Source organism: Chanodichthys erythropterus, chromosome 2 (genome assembly GCF_024489055.1).
Source record: "Chanodichthys erythropterus isolate Z2021 chromosome 2, ASM2448905v1, whole genome shotgun sequence".
In the NCBI taxonomy this organism is placed as follows: Eukaryota; Metazoa; Chordata; class Actinopteri; order Cypriniformes; family Xenocyprididae; genus Chanodichthys; species Chanodichthys erythropterus.
The window spans coordinates 20623041-20646812 of record NC_090222.1 but is presented as its reverse complement, the minus strand read 5'-3'; the positions used below and the strand labels follow the sequence as shown (position 1 = coordinate 20646812).

Sequence of the window (23772 nt, the reverse complement as noted above, 5' to 3'; positions counted from 1 at the left end):
AGCCACAACAGGGGAAACATTGGTCCACCTCATATTCTTATAAACATCAACACGCTGGTTAAGAAAAGCAGGCCTCCCCATCCCACTGCCAGACGTGTAAATAAGCTTCCCTGTGGGAGAAGAGGGAACCACTGCGCTGTGCAGCGCTCTCACGTACACCAGTGATCACCACCATTGTTTATGCTCCACAGCACACACACACACAGACAAAAAATCAAGGATTTGTCTTTATGTGGCCATGGCATGCATATCAACTGAAAATGCATCTCAGACGTGCTAAAACAAAAGACACGCAGTTTATTTGCCCATATGCAGTTCTGTGCTGTGGCTCTTATAGCACTGACTCCCTCTAGAGGATCACAATGGAACTTTCTCTATTATCGCAAACATGTATAGCCAGCCAGTTAATATTAATTAAAAATTAATATCTGAATAAAAATATGGAACCTGAGAAAATTATATAGTGTAATGTATTCCAAATACAAGTAAAAAGGCTTAACTAACCTAATAAATACAAAGGTTACAGAAATGAATTTGTAATGGATTCATTTCTTGGTTAATGTCTTCTTGGATAAATGTGTTATGTTGTCTATCTGTCTATCTATCTATCTATCTATCTATCTATTTTTCTATCTATCTATCTATCTATCTATCTATCTATCTATCTATCTATCTATCTATCTATCTATCTATCTATCTATCTATCTATCTATCTATCTATCTATCTATCTATCTATCTATCTGTCTGTCTGTCTGTCTGTCTGTCTGTCTGCTTTTTCCATTCAAGTTCTCGAGTTTTGGAAAACGTGATATAATGAAAAAAGCGAGTGTTGGTAGCCCGTGGGGTGTCTGACGTGGGGGGCTCGCCCTCTAAATAAACTTTGGAGTTCAGAGGGGGGAAAGAGACGGCAGAGAGCTGAAGTCATCAGTTACCAGACGAGCATACGAGTTGGGAGCAGGCGAGAGAAAGGGAGAGATAGTGAATTGCTCAACCGTGAAACTGTGAGCTATAGAGATTGAACAGAGAAGAGCGAAGTTTCGGCGACTATTTACAAATCAAGCGCCAAAGTTTCACTGAGAGTGAATGAGGATGACGCGAGGACCTCCTACATGCCAGGCTCAATAAATAAAGTAACCTTCACACCTGGACGTGTCGTGCTGGATCACAGAGGGGAATACATACAGTCATTAAGGAAGACAATCCGAATTTATCACCATGTCAATCTAATTTGATTCCCTTCTCCCCGTTTTGCTTACAGTGCGCTGGATGGAGAACTAACACTTTCATTGTTTCCATGGAATGAGTGGCTCTCTCTTTGGATATCTCACAGTGGCACATATGTGGATTGCCTCCAATATGTTACTGCCGAATCGGCCCAGGTGCATTTGGGCCATTGAAAATTCTGTTCCTCTTGCGCGTGAGCAGAGCTGGGGCTTCTGCCCAATTTAGGAATAACATATTGAGTTTTGCACAGATCAAAGTGCGAAAAGGGACATTGAAATTGACAAGACAAGCATCATTCCCCTGATTACTATGCAATTACAACTGATCTCCATTGTTTTGATCTTGCATTGTATGGAATACACAAACTGTCAGCATCACGGCTCCAGGCACCGGCAACACAAACGTAAGTTCTGCGCGCGGCTCGTCTGATGCTTTGCGCACACCTGCACCGTGACTCGTACTGGCTGTTTGTGTCAATCGCTTTTAAAACATATGTCATACTTTTTCTCATTTTAAAAGACTTTAAAATGTAAAATTATTGTTTAGCTATAAGATCGCTTATGGGAGAATATTGATATGGCAAAATGATCCGGTGATAGGAAACTGATTAAAGTAAAGGTTTACTATGAGAAAGAAACATTTTTTTATTATTATTTCTTGTCAATGAAGACGCGCCATTGCAAATAATAATACAAATAATAATAATCTAAAACCCAAAAGCTAAAAGGAATCTCTTTTGTGGTTCGGCATATAGGCAGCTGATAACTAAAGCAGTTAAATATTTCTAACCAGCTGGAAGAACTGTGTTTGTGTTATTGTTATCGAAATAGATATGCTATTTTTATTCTTATGACAACAGGAGTATATCGCTGTTTTCTCCGTTTGTATTTTGTGACCAACTGCCTGGGTTGCCAAATGCGCTGTTTCCAGCAGAAATACTTCACATTTGTGGTAGTGGGTTGATTTTATTTAATTTTTTTTTTTTTTTTTTTTTCCTGTGGTGTGAGGGTTAAATGGAAAGAGTGTTTTGTTCAACCAGAACCAGCCAACAAGTTAAATGAAATATATTTTACGTAGATATAGGCAGACCATCTGTGATTAAGAAACAATTGCAGTGCAGTGAATGTAGTGAAACAGTAAGTAGGCTAATAACCTTACTCAGGGTAAATGCCGTATGCTATTTTATTCTGTTCACTAGTTCAGTAGTCTTATAGGTCATGTCATGTGTAATTTTATTTTCTTCTTCTTTTTTTTTGGGGGGGGGGGGGGGATATTTTTCTCAATGTTGCACAATTGAACAGTCTGTATACGTCTATCTCCCTCAGCCTCGTTTTCATTCGGGAAAAATTCAATATGGTCTCTACTCTGAATGAGGTCCATATGAAGTAATAGCAGCGCTGTGTACATTATCCACGCAACCCTATGCCCGGTTACATTTTTATTGCAAACTTCGAAAATAGTCAAATAAACTTAATGTTTTAATATGTTGTTTCAATTTGAAAGTGCATATTAATGATTTTAGAATGCTTATAATACTGTAGTTTGCTATCGGTTTGTTTTTAAGGGGTTTGGTCTTATAATTAGTCTGGTTTTAGAACAGTTTGTTACAAAGACCTGGCAACCCTGCCAACTGTTGCTTGAGATGAGCCCGTCTCTCAGTGAAACTGCGCCTGTCACTAAAGACTGTCTGTGTTCCTCGTGGTTTCGTTTTGATGGCTTCATTAAGGGCTATTCCACATTTGTGTCACTACAGTGCGTTTTGGAAGGGAGAAAACAGCTAGGCTACTTAGTCATCCTAGATAAACCTCTGATGGGACATGTTGCGCTGAGGTAAACGTCGAGTTAGAAGATATCCGCGCAAGTCACGACAGATGTTTTCTAGTAGACGCTTGTCTGGTTTGATTTGGACACATAGCTTAGCCTACATCGGCGAGGAACAGACCGCTGGTATTATAATGTGATTTAAATCATGTATTTGGCTATGATGCAGTTCTTGAGTTAGCCTAACTTCCGTTGACAATTAACGTTTTGCTTTACGGTCTCGTGCTGTTATTTTAGTTAGCGCAGGGAACATGAAAGCATGAATTTGTTCACTATTATTATTATACTGTCGTTGTGAACTGTTAGTCTAGTATCTGGCCAGTCCAATTTCTTGTTTGGATCGCTCTCTAGCGGCCACTGCATTACGCTGAAAACCCTTTGTAGTGCGCTTGGTCCGTTTTACGCATTTGTTGACTGTTCCTGCTCGCGGAGACGCGACATGTATCACTAAGTTTAGTATTGATAAAAAAAAAAACTGCGCTTCCAGATTCTTCCAGTTTGTCACAATGCTGAATACACACAGTTTTTAATTTAGTTACACATTTTCTGTCCCGAACCTCTCTTTCACCTTCACATGGCCATTGGGGCATCTTTGTAGTTGAGGACATAAAAGACCTGCTGCTGGTACATGTTTTATAATTTATAGCACAAAGTTTAATAGTTTTAGTTGAAGGCAACATAAGAAATTCCCAGTTTCTTTCAAAAGCCATTTTAATCAGAAGCATTAAGTCAAGGATGTAACCAAACACTCAGGATTGTGGCAGACTAAGTGTAATTTGGAGGTCATGGCCCCCCTCACTGTCTGTGGTGGTTATGACCCTGGATGAAGTGTTTATATTAACATTTTTGCTTTATATGGGAGAAAGAAACGTAATTTTGGGAAAACTCGGCTTTGAAATCAATGCATGCATGACAGGCTTCAGGACTGTGGAACTGAGTATGATGTTTATTTTAATAAGAAAAAGTAATTTGCAAATATGGCTTTAAATGCTAGATTATAGAATGAATGTATAAACATGTGGTCCAAATTAGTAGTGACAAAGCCAATTAGAGCAAGAGAATAACTTTTGGTATCAGGGAGCCACAAAAATGCCATCATGGCTATGTGGTGTTCACTGGGTTATTTCAAGTCTGATAGAACAAAATAATATTATGGAATTCAAAATACAAAACCCTTAGGCATATTTTCTGTTTAAAACTGAGATGATGCCAGAATTGTGGGCTGTGGTCAGGACATTATTCGGCATACTAAGTATGTGCTCTTATGTGGCATATAAGAAAAATATGTGTCTAATCTGACTTTGACAGCTATTTACTTAAGCACACAACTGTCATTTTGAATTTAAAGAGGAAACAATTTTGGGTTATCCTTAAAGAGCAGAATTATTTCACTCATTTCAGCATATTTTTTGATCAGTTTATATGAGTAAAAACCTGCTAATACAACACTTTTAAAAAGTGATTTACAACAGGATCTGCATTTTCATGGGTTTAAATAAAATATTTTTTTGATATAGGCAATAAAACCAACTTTGTGCATCAAAACCATTCCTCTCCTTGTAAAAAATGAACTTGATTTTCAAGTCAACGAATTTGCAACAGCTGAATATAACATTTTTGACAAGCCAAACATTTACTAAATGTAATTTATATAAGCACTTAAATAAACATAATTCCGTAAAATAAGTATAATGAACTATACGCAAAAAAAGCATTTTGAACGTCTCCAGTACATTTTATAATTACTCAAAAATCAAACATGGTTCACCCCTTATGCACATCCGTCAAAAAAAATATTTTTTATCTACAAACAAACTATGCATTCTGATTCTAACATTCCTGATTTGAATATTTTCAATAATTTTCTATTCTTGACTTATTTTTTCATAATTTTGGCAATATTTGAACTGTTAAATGAGTGATCTTGAGATGAGTCCCTTTAGTCATCCAATTCGACTCTCATGTGCTGATGTAATATATATTATAAACTTGACGTGATTTTTATAAAATGTAGTTTGATCACCGTCTTCTCAGTTGTTTAAAAGATTAAGGCAGTTATCAAAGTTTAATAAAAAATATTGTTTAATTTTCCAATAAAATACATATTTAATTGATTTATTACATTTAATTACCCCTAATCAGATTTTGACTAATATATCAAAATATTCCAAAGTGATGTTATTAATAGATACAGGTGTGCAGGGTGATGAATCTTTAAATGCAAGGTCAAATCTTTGCTGTATAACACTTTGACAGTGAAGTGTGTCAAACATGATGACCCCCTCTTGTATGCACCAGCCATCATCAGGGCTGCTAATTAAGAGACTTTGAAATGTCTTTGATGGACAGAAACCTGGGTGAATGACCAAGACTAATTTATCAGTTTACAGCGAGTGACCAAACGGTCATCTGACCTCAAACACTTCCTGTGTTCTGCGTGTGCATTTCTATGTCTCTGCAAGTAGAAGCCACAAGGCTTTGATTTGCATGTAAAATAGACACCTTTTAATGCCAAAGTATTTGTAACATCTGATACTTATAATATCAGAATGTCTTCTATGCATATGACTGCTTTTCAAGAGTATTTATTTTTTAATGTGAGTGTATTTGTGGTACAGGAACACACTTTTTTCTAGGTCACAGATGATATGAAAGGTGAGGTCACCATTTCAGTTTAAAAAGAAGCCTTACAAATAACGTCCCACACAGCTTTGTCAATAACAGTATGTGGTAAATAATTTCCTTGTGAATCAAAGCATGGCTGTGTTTTTTAGTAAATTATCTCTGCTTGTGTGTGGCCTCCCCATGTTGTAAATATCCCAGGAAATTAATTGTGTCGGCTTGCCTCACCAACTCAGACCACAAGTCTTTGGGCAATAAGCAAATGCTTTTGTTTAATGTTGATGTCTGACATTTTGTTATTTAATTAGGTTTTAACTCTGCCGCTTTACCGGTAGATTCTGGGAATGCTTGCTTTTGTGGTCGTTGAGTTTGAACCGTGGCAAAGCGATTTCGAACGTTCGGATTTCAGGAGTGCTCGTGTGGTTGTTATGCAAGACGACCCAGAGGCTGTGGCAGTGCAAGGGCAGGCAGAATTCCTCTGTGTAAAGCGTTCTGTGAATTAGAGAGCTTTGGCAGGAACACATGTGGGCAAATGGACAGCAGTTGTAAAGATTGCTTAGATATGTCAAACAGAATATCCTTGATCTATGGCAATCTGGCAGCCAAGACCGAACTCTGAAAAATCAGGGGAGGGAGACAGGAAAAAAAACAACAATGATGCCCAAGTTCAGTATGGAATGTAAGAGCAGGTTGAAAACAGCTCTATCTATCTATCTATCTATCTATCTATCTATCTATCTATCTATCTATCTATCTATCTATCTATCTATCTATCTATCTATCTATCTATCTATCTATCTATCTATCTATCTATCTATCTAATCTGTCTGTCAGCATGGACATATGAAATTGATCAAACTTGACAGTAAAGACATTTTAATGTTAAAAAATGTATATTTCAAATGTTATTTTGAATTTTCAATTCATCAAAGGCCCTGTTTTCACCTGTTATTAAGGTGCGTTTTGGTCAATCGGATTACAAGTGGACAACGCTAAATACAGGTGTGAACAGGGTGTAAACCATTTTGAGCTTGTCCACTTTCGACCACTTCCAAAGGTAGTTGAATACGTATTCGACCGAATTGCCTTCGTAGTGTAGACGCTCATTGAATGTGTTCAAAGTACAGCCACTAAATACCGCCTACTCTCTGCCTAATGACCTAACATGTTAACATTATGAAAAGCGCGCAATCCAGATGAGATTTAAACTTTGCCGGCTGGAGACCCAAGTTTGGTTTGAAGACGAAAAACGTACCAAGCAGAATGTTCTCTAACCATAACGTTTGGCGTGGCTATCAGAGCAGAAATGAAAGTTGCTGCTCTCTGTATGTTTTTTTCGTCATTTCTGGGCGCGTTCATAAATTGCGTGAGCTTATTTTGTCCGTTAGGTTGAAACGTCTGAAAAAAAACATACATTTACTAGGGGTGTGAATTGGCACTGGTTTCACGATTCAATTCGATTATCATGTCAACGATTCGATTCAATTCGATTTCACAATGCATTCTTTGCATCCTCGGTTTTCAATAATCCTGCACATGGCTACATTTTCATCAGTAAATAGTCTACAAGCAGTCAGATATATGAACTCCCTTTTTATTTTATCTGCTTCAAATAAAACTTAGGTCTGAACAGAGTTTTTAATATTCTTCTGCCATTTTAAACTCGCATGACTGACATGCGTATATGCGAATTACATCATAGGCTATAATCGATTAAGGTCTATTACTGCATCAATGCAGAATCGTCCACGTCCGCATCACGATGCATCGATGCAACAATTAATTTCGGCACCCCTAACATTTACCCGCCCATAGACCCTCCCCACAAAAAAATCAGGACAGAAGTGGTTGAAAGTAGACAAATGTGATGGATTACAGTTTTTCTCCATTGGTTTGGCTCATTTCTTGAAACAGAAATTATATTCTCAAAACTCTAAGATCATTTGGCAAAAAAGTCTTACAATTCAGCACAACACTATAGCTCACTTGCAAAAGCTCATATCTCTCCCAAAACTGTTCACTCATAGTTCAAAACTAAATTTCCTTATCATTTAAACAGTCAGTGCCCCCAAAATGCTTCGTCCCTTTGGCATTGTGTAAGCACTGCAAGTCAAAATGTTTAGATGTTTTGTCACTATGGCAGAGGACCATTGAAATATCCCTCATGTCCACCTTTACTGTACAGTTTTTGTCTAGCTAACAGAATACAATTGTGTATAAAACTGAAAAAATAAATAGGATTTTAGGGTAAGAGTAGCCTCCAAGGTTTGACATCACACATTGCACTCATACTGCCAAAGAAATTGTAATCATTATCATTCACACACATAAAGTAACTTCCATCAGAGTAAAAAGAAAATGTATACAGCATAATATACAGTAAAATAAACACGCAAACAAAAAACAATGAAAATTATATGCAGCCTACAGTGCTGTAAATAAAGCTCCTTCGTTAGTCAAGTTCTAGTTTCACCTGACTGTCAATTGCTGTAATAAATTTATCAAATGTTCCAAGGATTCATATATGGTATTCATGGTATTATGTTCTTGACTAATTTTGACAATTAAACAGACTATTGCGCATGTGATGACTTATATAATGAAATGACGCTGATACGTTTTGGAGCGAACAACCATTAGACTGAGAATCAACAATCAGTTTAGATCAACAAGATCTATTCTCTTGGAAATTGTGCTAAATATAGGCTACCTGTACTTAATCATTTGCAAAGATGTACTGAGACATTGAGACATGTACTTAGACATTTGCAATTTGATGAAATGAATGAGAAAATCAATTCTGTTGTGAACAATTGCCAAGTGGTTTGGAGGTTTGTCCATGTTGTTTTGAGAATGTAATTTCTGTTTCATGAAATGAGCCAAACCAATGGAGAAAAACTGTAAAATACCAGGTGGAAACGGTATGTGTCTCCCTTGTCTACTTGTGATCCAATTGACCAAAACGCATCTTAATACCAAGTGGAAACGGCCTCAGTTTCCACAAAAAAACACTGCAACTGTTTTCATCATTGATAATAAAAAATGTTACTTGAGCACTAAATCAGAATAATAGAATGATTTCTGAAGGATTTTGAAAGACTGTTGAAAATTCCGCTGTTTATTTTTATTGTATTTTTGATCAAATAAATGTGGCCTTGGTGAACTAAGATACTTCTTTAAAAAAAGTAAATCATTTGAACAGTAGTATGTGTATGTATAAATATACTGCCAACAGTTATAATTATCTTTTACATGGTGAAATAAGTCTTTATTCTGATTTTTAATTCTAAATGTTACAATTTTTTGAACATTGGTGTCTTTTATCATATTGTGTATTGAATTTTTTACAAGCAAAAAGACTCTTTGTGAGCCTGTGTGTTACAGTGATGTTGGGGAGCGTCATTTCCTGCTGCCTTATTGTTTAGATTTACTGATGGTTGCAGAAATCCTCACTATGTAACATCCTTTCAAGCCATATCATTTCAAATTACATAAGTGAAAGTAGAAGCAGAAGCTATTTTTTGCCTCTCTTAAATTGAGCTAGACCAATCTATGTTTTGCCCCTACCTCACCCTCATCCAGATGCTGAGACCGGGTCATTCCCTTCTAAAATGCAGAGCCTTTAACCATCTGAGACTGACCTTTCAGAGACACCTGGAACCGATTGACTTTAATCAGAGATGCTCCCTGAAGCACCTTCCTTTTTTTACCTTGCCGAATTCAGTGAGGTACTGCACTGTACTTTACAGTAGGATGCGATTAGATCAGTGAACGTCTGTTCTTCTCACAGTAACTGTGAACTCAATCACTTTTACTTCTTCAGTTCCCAAGCCAAAACAATGAGGCCATAGTGCATAAACATTATTCACAATCCCTGGTTCTTTTAATCCCCTTGAACACAGTCAAGACTATTTCTCAGAAGTATCATCTCTCTTTCTTTCAGATCCGTTCTGTCCAGAAGGTTGTCAGGTCGTATAACAGGTCAGCGATCGACTCTATAATTTAAGGGTAGATCTTAAGGGATTTGTGAGTGAGAGTGTTTTCTAAATATGTCACTAGGACATTGAGAAAGCTCTTCGTCATGCATTTGTGGTGGGCTGCTTCAGTGCGAATTCGCAGCTGTAGGTCTCCAGTGGAGACGAGTTGATTCTGTCTGGGGTTTTGTCAGAGTGAGGCCGCTCTGTTTGTGCGCTTATGAACACAAAGGCTACTGTGCTGCCATTTGCGTGCAAACCCCGGTATGCAACGTGTCTCTGTTGATTAGTTTCTCTGCTGGGAGAATCCACAGATGACTGTGCTTCCTGTCGTGTTTATTATTACACTACATTATGGTCACTGTTGTAGCCTTAATTGATGGCTCTGTTCTTTCCTCGGAGAACCTGGAACCATTTAGTTGTACCCACCATTCCTGTTTGCTCTTATAAATGTTGAGAATGTCCAAGTAAATGCCAAGTATGTTTTGTTATGACTAAGTGCTGGCAGGAGAAACAAGGTTTTCTTTTCGGTTTTCTAGATTCCCCAAAAAATTGGATTCCTACACATTATATCTTGAAATGTGAAGCTGTTTACTAAAGTGTCGTTTTATTGCAAATATATTTCCTCTTTAGTTATTGTTGCTACATCCGACAAGCCATGCCGCTCTCAAGCCACACACCATGTTCTCACGCAGTGACAAATACATCGGAAAGCAAAGAGGACACTGACAACTCGTCAACAGACAAGACAGAGCAGGTTACTTTTGATATTAAACAAAGTCTTAAATTTCAAATTTTGTAATTTTTTTTAAGAAATTTAAACAAAAAATACAGTTTTGTGCCTCTTTAGTGTGTCGTGACAGATCGCTGTAGCGTAGGCTTGTGAACCGATCATCTCTTCCTACTAGTTAATTTATAGCATCAAATAAACATGAATGAACATCAGAAGGAATGTTGTTTCAACCGCGGAAAGACGTCAGTACACACCATTTTTGAAGTTCAAGTCCACCAACGTTAATCTACTTACTCGTTAATCTACCCCGAGTGCTTTGTCAGACAAAACGGCGGATTCGGCGCTATGATTGGTTAGATCCCCTGTCAATCAAACTCACGGCGAATGGTGTATTTATCGCATTTATTTCTTTTTAAAAATCGTATTGACCCCAAACTTTTAATTGATATGCCATGGCATTAAATGTGAATTGATATAACACACTATCCACATTCAAACAAAACTTTAAATAGCTTTCAAATATATGATGCCACTAGGCAAACTTTGGCAGTAATACAGTGATTATGTAGTCCTCAAAAGCATCTATTGAATCAGTGACATTATTTACAGGCAGTTGGATAAAAAAAATAAAAAATCCCTTGCACCATTTACTCTTGGAAAGTTGTGTAAAAGCAGCCAATCAGGTTAGTAGTAGCCAGAATGAGAAAACAGGCTAGTGAGACTATTAACACTAACATGAAAACATTTTGTGCAACTATTGGTGGTGCAACAAAGTTAAGTAAAGTTGAACTAAGAAATAAGCTGTGATGATACAGCAACTACTGCTTGATAAGAGAAAACTTTAAAATAGACAAACATATAATGTACATTACACACAGTAACAGAATAAACATGCTAGATTTACTAACATCTAAATATGCTAGATTTTAAAATAATATTGTTTGTCTTTTTTGCATCTGTCCACATCCATATTTTTGCTTTATTTTGCAATTATGACAAACTGATTGCACATTTTCTCTTACATAATGTATAGCTAAGTAATCTAGCTGTGCAAAAGTATGTTTTCCAAAGACTTTCAAATGAAAGAAAAGGCCTAGACTGACACCATAAAATACATAAATTATGTGTATCCATTACACATCTCAGATCTTTACATTTTCAATTTTGAGCACATCTGTTATTTGATCCTAATGTAAAAATGATGTTTCTACCGCAGAGGGTTCAGGCGTGAGCACCCAGGGATGCCAGGGAGGCTGTCAGACCTGCTCCGTTTACAATGGCTGTCTGACGTGCAAACCCAAGCTTTTTATTCACCTGGAGAGGGACGGGATGAGGCAGATCGGAGTGTGTCTGGCCTCCTGCCCCAATGGTTTCTACGGCACCCGTTCCCCCGACAGGAACGACTGCATAAGTAAGACACGTTTCACCTCAGCTTCTCCTTGAAATATTTACACTACAGACGACTTTGTCTTAGTTACGGTAATGAAGCTGTGGGCATTGACATTCATGCTACAGCATTCTCTTCTCAGTTCAGGCAATGTGGTAATGAGTGCATAACCTGTCTTCCAGAGTGTGGGTCAGAGTGCGACTCATGCTTTAACAGGAACTTCTGCCTGCGCTGCAGAGCGGGATCCTACTTGCACAAGGGCAAGTGCATGGAGAGCTGTCCAGATGGGCTGGTGCCCAGCGATACCAAGAAAGAGTGTGTCCCTGGTGAGTTCTCAGTTGATAACCACAGATATGATAGATAGTTTTTAGCTTCCTTTTTGTGTGGTCACCAGTATTGCGGAAGCTACTTTGAAACTGTAGCTTTCCAAGCTACAAATCTAATCATGATTTGAAGCAGTAAAACTACAGTCAAGCTACTGTTTTGCTACACTACAAGCTATAAACAAAAAGTAGCTTGATGTATACATTGATGTTACTTGTTGTAAGGGTAAATCTGGTCTATCCAATGTTGTAATTTATCATTTAATTAGAGCTGTAGCTGGCACAAAAACAATTAGGGGTTTTGCATAAATGAAATGATGGTGACAGGATGAAACCTGAGATACATTTATAGTAAATTTAATAAAACCCTCATTTACGCAACTGAGGTGAAAATATACTATATAGTGGATGGATATTCATTGGTAAATAATTTCGATTTCTTCAACCTTCGATTTATTTACGTGGATAATCCAAATGAACTTATCCACTAGAATGAATAATGATTAAACACTACATATTAGAGAAAGAACCTTCTGAATGAACGGATTCACTAAAATGAATCAGATTTTCAAAAGGTACATATTAGAGAGAGGACTATCCGAATGAACTGATTCACAAGAACTGATTCACAAGAATGAGTCTGACATGGAAAACTACATATGAAACAGAGGACAGTCTGAATAAACTATTTGTTAATCTGTTTATTTACATAGACATTCATTACATGAAGTTTCAAAATCTACATATTAGAGAGAGAACCATCTGAATGAACGGACTCACTAGAATTAATCTGACATTGAAAACTACATATGAGAGAGAGGGCCATCCAAGTTAACCGTTTTACTAGAAAGCTACATAACATTGCTGTTGGGTGGAAACCTTGTATGTGTCTCCAAAAATGCTACTTTTCAGAAATTTTGTATTTTTTAAATAATTAAATACCACATTGTCAAAGTTGATATTGTGGTTTATATATGGTCAGACATTTGCATTTATCATTATTATATTTTTAACATTTTACCAAAATCAAGCTCAAATTTCTGAGAATTTCAGAAGTGTTTTGTCCATCATTAGAATGGCCGCATTGGCCTCATTTCTGCCCGACAGCAATATTAAAGAGAGGACCATCTGAATAAACCGATTCAGTAGAATGAATTACACTTTCCACTGCTACATATAAGACAGAGGACCATCTAAAAACAGCCAACCGAACAGTGAAATTAATTAAATTAAATGAGTTTGTTTCACTCAAATAATAATGAACGTTCATTGTACTTAATTGAAAAAAGTTGCATGAACTCAAAATTTCATTGTAGTAAGCTAAACTTAATATGATTGAGTTGAGCTGCAGCAGATTTCTAATTCCCGGCATGCTTTGCGTCAGACCATATAAATAACTGTTGAAATTAAGTGTTATTTTGTGTGTTTTTGCACAAGATTATATATGCCATATGGAGATATAAGTTAATGTTTAATGTTGTGTTATGTTGGGATTCAGGGGGTTCTGTTATGTTAGTTGAGCTGCAAAACATTTAAGACCACATATGTTGTTTGATTACATATATGCAAGTATGTAATGACAGTCTCTCTGATAGTTATAATAGCATGAGTTATTTGCTATGTAACATTTAACCAAGATCTGAATGTGATGTTTATGTAAATTAACTGTATGTAATTAACATTATGATGAGTTGGGAAAGGGATGTTGGTGACGGGATTGTTAGTGAGAGACACCTGTGCACCACACTGGCCTTGATCCGCTTCCATGGCTCTCTGCCCCGCCGCACTCGTCACAAAAATTTTAAGTTCTACCAACTTTTTAAAAAATTAGTTAGTTTACTTAAATGTTTTGAGGTAATAAGTTTCCTCAAATGTTTTGGGTATTCTGAACTTATTGGGTTTTACAGTGTGGAGTTTAGATGTGCAACACCATTACTTGCTGGAAAAGGTAGTTTGTTAAAAAACTACATGTCATGAAAATAGCTTAACTACTACACTGATTTTTTTTTTTTGTGTGTGTGTAGAATCATCTTCGCACAGGCATTTCTAGCAAATTTCACAAATAATTACAAAGAAACGTCAAGTAACACATAGTATTAATTGTGAAATTTTGAAGTAGTAAGAATGAAATAGTTTATTTCTTGTAAAATATACTCCATTAATCTGTTCGAAAGTTCGAAAATTCATTTTTTACAGTGTACTGAAAAATGTTGTCCATTTAGTAGTACCACTACATTTAGTTAGTTACTCCCCAATAATTCTAGTGAATTTAACTGTGTGTGTGTGTGTGTGTGTGTGTGTGTGTGTGTGTGTGTGTGTGTGTGTGTGTGTGTGTGTGTGTGTGTGTGTGTGTGTGTGTGTGTGTGTGTGTGTGTGTGTGTGTGTGTGTGTGTGTATGTGATGGTTTCACAGCATGTCCTGTGGACTGCGACTCCTGTCAGAACAGTGACACGTGTATGAGGTGTGTGCCGGGACACTTCCTCCTGCATGGGCAATGTTATCACATCTGCCCGGATGAGTTTGAGCCCAACAACTCAATGGAGTGCATCCCAACAGGTCAGTCTCTGACATACTGTACACCTGCTGTCAAGACCTAGTGCTGTGTGTGTGTTATGTGGCTTCACTGACTTGTTAACTGTGTTTTAGCGCACTGTGAAGTGGGAGAATGGGGCGAGTGGAGCCCCTGCTCACGCTTAGGGAAAACCTGCGGCTTCAAATGGGGTGAAGAAACAAGGACCAGGAAAGTCCTACAGAATCCCTCGCCAATGGGGAGCCAGTGCCCACAGACTTCTGAAAAGAGGGATTGCTTTGTCAAAAGAAGAAGATGTAAGTGGCCAGTATAATTATTGATAAATAGACCCAATCATTCCCTGAAAATTGTAAGTCTGATCACTTAGAAAAGTAAAAAGCAGCATCCTTTGATGTATCGTTCATGTTTGTAGAACTAACAGAATGGGATGAGGTTTACACCAAAATGTAATACTAAGAACAAACCCTTAACTCTGTGCATAAGAAATAATAATAGTGATGCTTGACTTAAATTGACTTTGGAATTACTAGTAGGCTGTTATCCAATTTCCACATCTTTAGTACAAAAAACATTGACTGTGCTCATTTTATTATCATAAAAATGCTTGTTTTGTGTCGTCTGGATTATAATTCTAAATGAAAGAGACAGAAATATTTCCCAACCGATGAAAAACAAATACATGGAACAGATTCAAGGATCTGTGCAGTTGTAAGCTTAACCATATTTGGCCAGTTATGTTTTGAATGTTTATTTGTGTAGTGGTATTTGTGGGACATTGCTGCTTTATGACAGACAGCAGGCCAACTCGACACTCCATCGCTCTCCACATCATAAACACTCAGGGCCTTAGCACAGAGAGAGGGAAGAGAGGAAAAAATAAAGGAGGTGGAGATTTACATGTGAACTTCTCTGACTCCAAAGAACAATGAAAAACACGAAAAAACATGTCACACTTAAAGGGTTATTTCACTTCAGAATTAAAATTTCCTGATAGTTTACTCACCCCTATGTCATACAAGATGTTAATGTCTTTCCTTCTGCATTTGAAAAGAAATTATGGTTTTTGAGGAAAACATTCCAGGATTTTTCTCCATATAGTGGACTTCAACAGCTACCAACGGATTGAAGGTCCAAATTTTTTCAAGTTCCAATTCCATTTCAAAGGGCTCTGCTTTTTTTTTTTTTTTTTTGTGAAGGCCATTTGACTTAGTCTTTGCATGTTCACTTTGTAGACACTGGATTGGTACTTTTGCCTATACGTCACACACTTGACCTTTCCAGTGTGATTACATAATGTGTGGCACATCGCAGAGCAGTGCAAGATGAGCATTTCTGGTTGAAAAGTATATAATTTTTTAATTGTTTTTAGAAAATGACTATACATAATACACACACACACACAGACACACATATATATATATATATATATATATATATATATATATATATATATATATATATATATATATATATATATATATATAAAAAAATGCAATGAGTAAAAAAGTATTGTCTTGAAAAAGTCTTGATAAAGATCTGGTTGTTTTTAGTATAATAATTTCAGTATAATTAATAACTAACAGAACTGTTTTACCCAGAATATATTTATGCATATTAAATTGTCAAGTCACCTGTATGTTATTTTGTGAGTTCCAAATCAGTCACTTATGCAGTTCCTTTCTATGTAGGAACAAAGCTTACATGTCATCTTAGACGTGTGTTCCCTCTTTCATCACAGCCTCCTTGCTTGTGCACAAAAAGGCTTTTTGTTCCATGTTAAATCAAAGAGAGGAGTCAGTGCAGTGTTGATCAGCCGGGGGCCACGGCTAAGGGGTGCGTTTTATACATTGCAGGCTCGGTTATCGACCTCACCCCCGCTTGTGATTACCCAGCTGCCCCAACTCCTGGAACATCAACTGCACGCTAATTATCTGCCGGGGTTCTGTCCTGTCCGTGTTTATGTTCCACATACACCAGCAGGGTCAGTGGTCCGACCCCCGCCAGCTCAAAGTAATCCCAAGCCGCCCTCTGACACTGATACATCCTCCTTGTCCGCCCCCCACTCCTGATACACACACACATGCAACTGCTTTACTTGTTGTTGCCCAGCCAAATCCATTCTTCTCCCGTTACTTGTCATTTGTTTTTCTTTCGTGTTCTCCCCCTGACTAATCCTGACCTCTTTCTTACACAGCTTGTCCAAACGCAACCCTGCGTCTGGCCCCTGTCCTTTCCCTTTCAGGCTTTACGACTCTAGACTCAACTCCTAGTGTCAACATGTGCTCATTGAGATTTTTAATATCGAGATACAGACAGACAGACAGACAGACAGACAGACAGACAGATAGATAGATAGATAGATAGATAGATAGATAGATAGATAGATAGATAGATAGATAGATAGATAGATAGATAGATAGATAGATAGATAGATAGATAGATAGATAGATAGATAGATAGATAGATAGATAGATAGATAGATAGATAGATAATCTGGAATTGAAATCCACCATTGTTGTTTTGTGTTTTTGTTTTTGTGTTTTCTCAATCGTCCACTGAACTCTTAGCCTGTAGCCATGCGCCTCTGCCCTGCACACTAGCATCAACCTCCCTAAGAGAGAGCAGCTATACTGGGCCTTCAAAGCCCGGGCATTCCTCCTGTGGGACAAGCCAGAGCCCTTAATCCCCGCCTGGCTCCTGCCAAAAGCCCCCGGACGACAATACGCCTCCCTCCACCCTACCCCTCCCCACCCCTAGGGTTTATTAATGAAAATGTGCCCCACTGCACCCGACATCATATCCTATTTCAACCACCTCTACCTCTGTGTCCTTAACAGCAGCAGACTGGATGATTTGGGTTGTCAGGGTTGATTTTAGAACATTTCACGTTTTACTGACTGTGCAACAGTTACACCCCCACTCTTCCATCTGTCCTGACACAATTTTCACCCTCTCATCTTCCTCCTACTTTCAGATCTCCTCCTTTTCTCCCCTCTCTCAATCACTCTTTCAAGAATATTGTATAATCAGAGCCAGATGACTCCTCGTTTCACCAATGTTGAAACATCTAGATAGACACAACTATGATAGACACAAAAAACTTGTTCTAACCCATTCTTGCAACATATCTTAGAGGAGGATGGAACTGCAATCCATTGATTCATCCAGAAATGATGAATAGACACATTATCATATGTCTATTATCAGCTGTAGATATAGCACCTGTAAACTTATACTCAGATTCAACTTTATGGAACTTAATGGAAGCTTTTTGCTGTCACAAAGTAAAACAAACATTTTTAAAAGAAATTAATATTTTTTTTATTCAGCAAGGATGCATTAAATTGATCAAAGTGACAATAAAGACATTTATAATGGTGCAAAAGATATATCAAATAAATTATGTTCTGTTCTATTCATCAAAAATCCTGAAAAATATGTATTCAAAAAAGGAGGGAAGGAAGGAAGGAAGGAAGGAAGGAAGGAAGGAAGGAAGGAAGGAAGGAAGGAAGGAAGGAAGGAAGGAAGGAAGGAAGGAAGGAAGGAAGGAAGGAAGGAAGGAAGGAAGGAAGGAAGGAAGAGCATATGACTGAAGACTGGAGTAAATCTCAGAAGGCACAAACAGGCTTTCATAACTAAAGAAGTATCCCATAGGAAAGGAAATTCACTCTTTAATATCTCAATAGTTTATCCTGGATAGCAATGAGATTAAATGGAGAACACATGGAGACATTTCCAATGAGAACAACATCTCAAACTCTTCTCAATGTCCTCAAGATAAAAAGTCAAAACTTTCGATATATATTTTTCATCAAATTTCTTCAAGAACAAATTAACTGAGCTATGCTACCCATTTAAAATTATTTGACACTGTATTTATACTGTATGCATAAATTGTTTCATTCGTGTCAAAATTGATACGTAAATGTAACCATGAACTAACTCTATTAGGTCTCTTGCATGAGCTTCGAAAGAGCAACCTCTGAACCATGACATTTTCCTCTAGGATTGCATCTGCTACTGCAGTGGTGACCAGATGTTCAAGAACATGGTCCATCCCTGAGGAAATCACTTGTATTCAGATCATCGCTTGACAGTTTATTGAAAAAGATCTGAAAGGGTGGCAATAAACATCTCCATAAAAATATCGCCACAGCGCTCTGGTCATGTTACGCCTTGGTTTATGGGAAAGGCAGAGGATTACGCCTAATCCACTGATCTCCCAATCATTACGACAAAGACAACAGTGTGCGTGGAGGGAACTTCCTGTGTTTAAAGAGACGGCGAGAGGGGAGGTGACGACAGCGGGTGAAATGTGTGTGCGCGCGTGAATGTTTTGATCGGTCAGACACCGTACATGAGTCAGCCCGTTGAGAATGCACAGTACAATCACAACATCCTCAAGCCCACGAGAGGTTGGGGGGTGAATTTCACTTCATCCTCCTGAACTTGTTTCAGTCACAAAACAAGAGTCATCATCCTCATGGGTGAGTTTATTTCGACAGCCGGGGCTGCGGTGGCCCCCTCTCGCCCTGGCTGGACCCCAGGAATGTGTGGGTCAGTGTGGGTTGCAGTGGGCAGGGAGTCCGGAGAGAGTCCGGCTGATTGATAGAGCCTGCTTTGGGGGGTGGGGGTGGGGTGAGGCTGTCCACCTCAGCACTTTTCCAATCCTCATGTGTGCCCCACCGATAAGCCTCTGACAATTGGCTAGCCGTGAGTGTTGAGCAATGGCGAGATAAAGTAATATTAACAGAATTTGTATTTTAAGTCTTTCTATTTTTGATGTGGTTATCGGTTCTTAGCTTATTCTGGTGTCAAACATTCAGCTGGGCGGCTTCATCTCGGTTGCTCATCTTGACAGGTTTATTCCAAAGAGACGTACTGTACGCTGATTGCAGGATTCGTGTTCCTGGAAGAAACCGGACTGGTTGCTCAAGAGCACAATGGTGATAAAATTCTCTGACTCTGCAATTGATGGGTCACCGCCTACCTTTCTGCATTTCCAGTGTCTAATTTTTCCAAGAAATGAAAATGCTGTCATCATTTACTTACCCTCAAACCTTCTGAAACCATATGCTGTTATTTTTTGTTAAAGGTAGGGTAGGTCATTTTGAAAAGGCTAGCAATAGCAAGCTAGCTTTGAAAGCATAAGATCCCACCCTCCCATCAGCCACGCCTCCTCCAAAAAACATGAACGCGCACAGCCAGAGCAGAGTCTGCAAAGTGTTACATTATATCATGTCTCAAAACACATAACATTACAATAATAATGAACATAACTTATGGCGCTTTTCCACATGGTACGGCTCACTTTTGGGGGGGTTTACACTGTGTACAGTACCTAGTACCTGGTACTTTTTAGTACAACCTCGGTTGAGGTTCCAAGCGAGCCGTACCGATATTAAAATGTGATGTGTATACTACACAGCAGATCACTGATTGGTAAGAGAATATCGACACTATAAGCGTTATTGGATTTGCGACACAAGACACCAAACCCGCTAGATTTAAATAGTCAGCAACAGCCACCGCAATATCATTTGTTCACATTTCTTTTTAAAATTACTTGCCTTAAAGGACTGTTGCACGCAATTTTGAAAAAAAAAATGTCTCTATTGTGGTCAGTAGAGGAGGTGCCGACACAACTGTAATGATCAATCTATAATCCCACCCACTGTGAAGCGGTACTAAACTAGTGGAAAAGCAAACCGAGCCCAAGTCGTGTCAAGCCGCGTCGTACCATGCAGTGGAAAAGCACTTTAAAGAGCGCTGTCTTGTATACTACCTGACTGCTGCAGATTCATTTTGGAGTCTGAGGACGTGAACTGCTATGAATAGAATGTCACGGGTTTCCATCTCGTAATTACAGTTGTTATGCAATTGACTCAGCATAAGTTTGTTGTTTTAGTTCAGGAGGAACTGTAAAAGGTGGCTGCTGTTTGTTTGAGGTGCTCAGTGACTGTCTGTCTACAACTCTGCATAGCCTCATGGAACGCGCTGATGACGTGATGTCTGCGCGAGCAGGTATGGAAATACATAGGTTGACAGGCAGGACATTCTATCATTGCATTCAGACTGAATGTAAACTGAATGTTTAGACCACTACTTCTATTATTGATTGCTATCAGGATGTGAAGAGAGTTTCAACCAGGATAACAAAAAGTGTTTCTGAAAAACATTGCCTACTTTACCTTAAAGAAGAATCTTTGAAGATCTTCACTTCTCTGTACAACAATATTCATAGTGACCAAAACACAAAAAGAAGCACCATAAACATAGTGCACACAACATTTGCACTATATTCTTTCTGAAGGAGTAAGTAGCTGTGTGAGAAACTGAAATTTATGATTGTTCATATCCCCATAAACACTCAACACCAGGACTAATGTTGTTTTGTTTTCATAATATCATTATATTTATTTATATTTAGAATTTGTATTAATAATGTGTTATATATATATATATATATTAATACTTGCTTTGAATGGTGAGAAAATAATAGCAGCAGAATGTCCATTTTTCAGTAAACTATCCCTTTAAAACATGAAATGGAAATAGATTTTGTACAAGACTGTCATCTTGTGGTAGACACAACCCACCAGATGGTTCTGCTGTTTCACAACTTTATAAATGGGTCTTCATCCTGGATTCACTCAAACTCTTAATAATCTATGAAAAATACTTTTAAATAGAAGTGATGATTGCTGAAGGGATGTCTCCCAACCAAAACAGCCTAAAATGAAGAACAATGGTCATCTTCGGTTGAATGAGTAATGCCATCTGGAGTGGGAAAGAAATGAGGGATGATGGGAAAATCACTAAAGCCTGATTAATAGAATGATAGAATGATTCAACATGCCTGAATGGGAAATAAATCAGCCCAGATGCCTGCCAAACTCTGACTCTTCATATTATATGTGCACTTTTTCTGGTTACAATACTTTCTCGTATCCCAGATTAATGTGCAAAGACATTGTAAGTGGTAACGTGTAACTTGTTTGTGCTGCGGACATGAATGATACACTAGCGTTCAAATGTTCGGGATCGGTTAAGATTTTGTGATGTTTTTGAAAGTTTGTTATGCTCACCAAGACTGCATTTATTTGATAAAGTTAAAACAATTATATTGTGAAATATTATTACAATTTAATAGAACTGTTTTCCATTTTAATATATTTTAAAATGTAATTTATTCCTTTGATGGCAAAGCTGAATTTACAGCATCATTACTCCAGTCTTCAGTGTCACATGATCCTTCAGAAATCATTCTAATATGCTAATTTTGTGATCAAGAAACATGTTAAAAACAGCTCTGGTGTTTAATATTTTGTGGAAACCATAATAATTTTCAGGATTCTTTGAACAGAATGATTAAAATAACAGCATTTATTAAATATAAATCTTTTGTAATGTTATAAATGTCTTTACTGTCACTTTTGATCAATTTGATGCATCCTTGTTGAATAAAAGTATTAATTTCTTTAAAAATAAATAAAATAAATTACTGTCCCCATACGTTTGAACTGTAGTGTACATCAGATCATGTAGTTTTTTTAGGAGAGGTGTACTGTTACTTCTCTAAGTGATCAGATTTTTACCTGGCAGGTGATAAAATACATAGAATTATATTTTATTTAAATGTTTAAAATGACTCATGCTGTCACCGATGCTTCTTGCAGGTAAGCCAGCGAAAGGCCAGCGGCGGGGAGAGAAAAAAAAACGCTTTAACCTGCAGGAGAAAGAGAACTCCGAGGCCCGCCGAGAAAGGAAGAGAGAACGAGAGAAGGAGACGATCGACCGAGAAGATTCGGAAAGCCGAAACAAAACTGAGCACCGTCGCCGGAGGGATCAGAGCAGGGACGCTGGAACAGTATAAAGAGATGCTGCTCCTCGCTGCTCCTCTGCCTTTCTTTCCCCTATCAGTCCGTGTCACCCCCTCACCCTCTTAACCCCTCGCCGAGGGGGTGTTGCTGCTACCTGTATAATTTAAACGTATACTGTATATGCACATGAGAGAGGGGGCGCTCGTCATCCACACAAATGCAGACAGTCAGGACGCCCCTCGAACTTCTCCTTCAGAGGGCACCCTTCACCCCCCTTGGGCCCGGTCTGGTGCTGGATTGAGGCTGAACTGTGTAGCGTGGGGCTGGGCATGTCCGATGATCCGTGGAATGGTTTTTTAAAGGGGGTCCAGGTACAGCACTGTATCATGGTTTGAATGTAGGTTTTTGTGACATTAAAGTAGAGTTGTTGTATAAACTTCTGTATTTTTGGGGGGCTGAGTAAATTAAAAATGAGCATGCTTACTGCCACCGTGGACATTGCCTGCCGCCAGAGGCTGAGACTGCATGTTGATTGGTGTAAATGGCTAATGAACTGGCTTTCTTCATACTGGATGAGCACCAACACTCTCGCTGCAACGTTTTAACTTCAGTTTTCTCCGAACAAAGTGTTGATTTGCCTGTCTGTATAAACAGGATCTGAGCTTTCCATTGAAGCCATCTGACCAGAAATCAAAAGCACCTGTATGTCAAATAAACAATACTGAGTTTGTATTTGTTTGTAATTTATTCATTGTCTCAACAAGCATAAATATACATCACACACAACAGTAGCTTAGCCATAAATGTTTGGTGAAGCATAACACTTTTTAAAGATGTAAATATGTGATTTTTTTTTACATCATTTATTGTTTATCCACATTTAAATTTCTCTGTGAATATTAATACACAGATAGATAGATAGATAGATAGATAGATAGATAGATAGATAGATAGATAGATAGATAGATAGATAGATAGATAGATAGATAGATAGATAGATAGATAGATAGATAGATAGATAGATAGATTGATTGATTGATTGATTGATTGTGATTTTATGTTTATACTCTTCACATAAAAAATATACTATATTTTTTAATATACTAATATAGGATGCCACAAAATTACTTTAACAATAACAATACGCTATTAAGAATAATATTCAAGTTTGTTAGAGTTTCAACTGTATAAATACATAAATTAAAAATAAAACACACATACATGTAATTAGAGAAATTGATGCTTTTAATGAAAAAGTTTTTTAACCATTTTTGTTATACATTTCTGCTGTAAAATAAAGTTTTCTAAACTATCCTCCATCATTATAATAGCTG

At 37.7% G+C, this 23772-nt stretch overlaps 1 protein-coding gene across 1 annotated transcript; it reads left to right on the top strand.

Annotated features, from left to right (window-relative positions):
- The first annotated feature begins 927 nt into the window (after nt 1-927).
- On the top strand, nt 928-23158 carry rspo3 (R-spondin 3). Its single transcript, XM_067393652.1, has 6 exons — nt 928-1628; nt 11592-11786; nt 11945-12088; nt 14498-14641; nt 14732-14911; nt 22295-23158. Exons 1-6 carry the CDS (start codon nt 1535-1537, stop codon nt 22489-22491), a joined length of 954 nt encoding a protein of 317 aa, XP_067249753.1. The 5' UTR covers nt 928-1534; the 3' UTR covers nt 22492-23158.
- Nucleotides 23159-23772: the final 614 nt, after the last annotated feature.

What these genes read in the sequence shown, in the direction of transcription:
- rspo3 (XM_067393652.1), top strand. Translation starts at nt 1,535, where the DNA reads ATGCAATTACAACTGATCTCCATTGTTTTGATCTTGCATTGTATGGAA. An exon ending in AATGGAGTGCATCCCAACAG is followed by an intron (nt 14,642 to 14,731) that starts GTCAGTCTCTGA and finishes ACTGTGTTTTAG; the next exon opens with CGCACTGTGAAGTGGGAGAA. An exon ending in CTTTGTCAAAAGAAGAAGAT is followed by an intron (nt 14,912 to 22,294) that starts GTAAGTGGCCAG and finishes TGCTTCTTGCAG; the next exon opens with GTAAGCCAGCGAAAGGCCAG.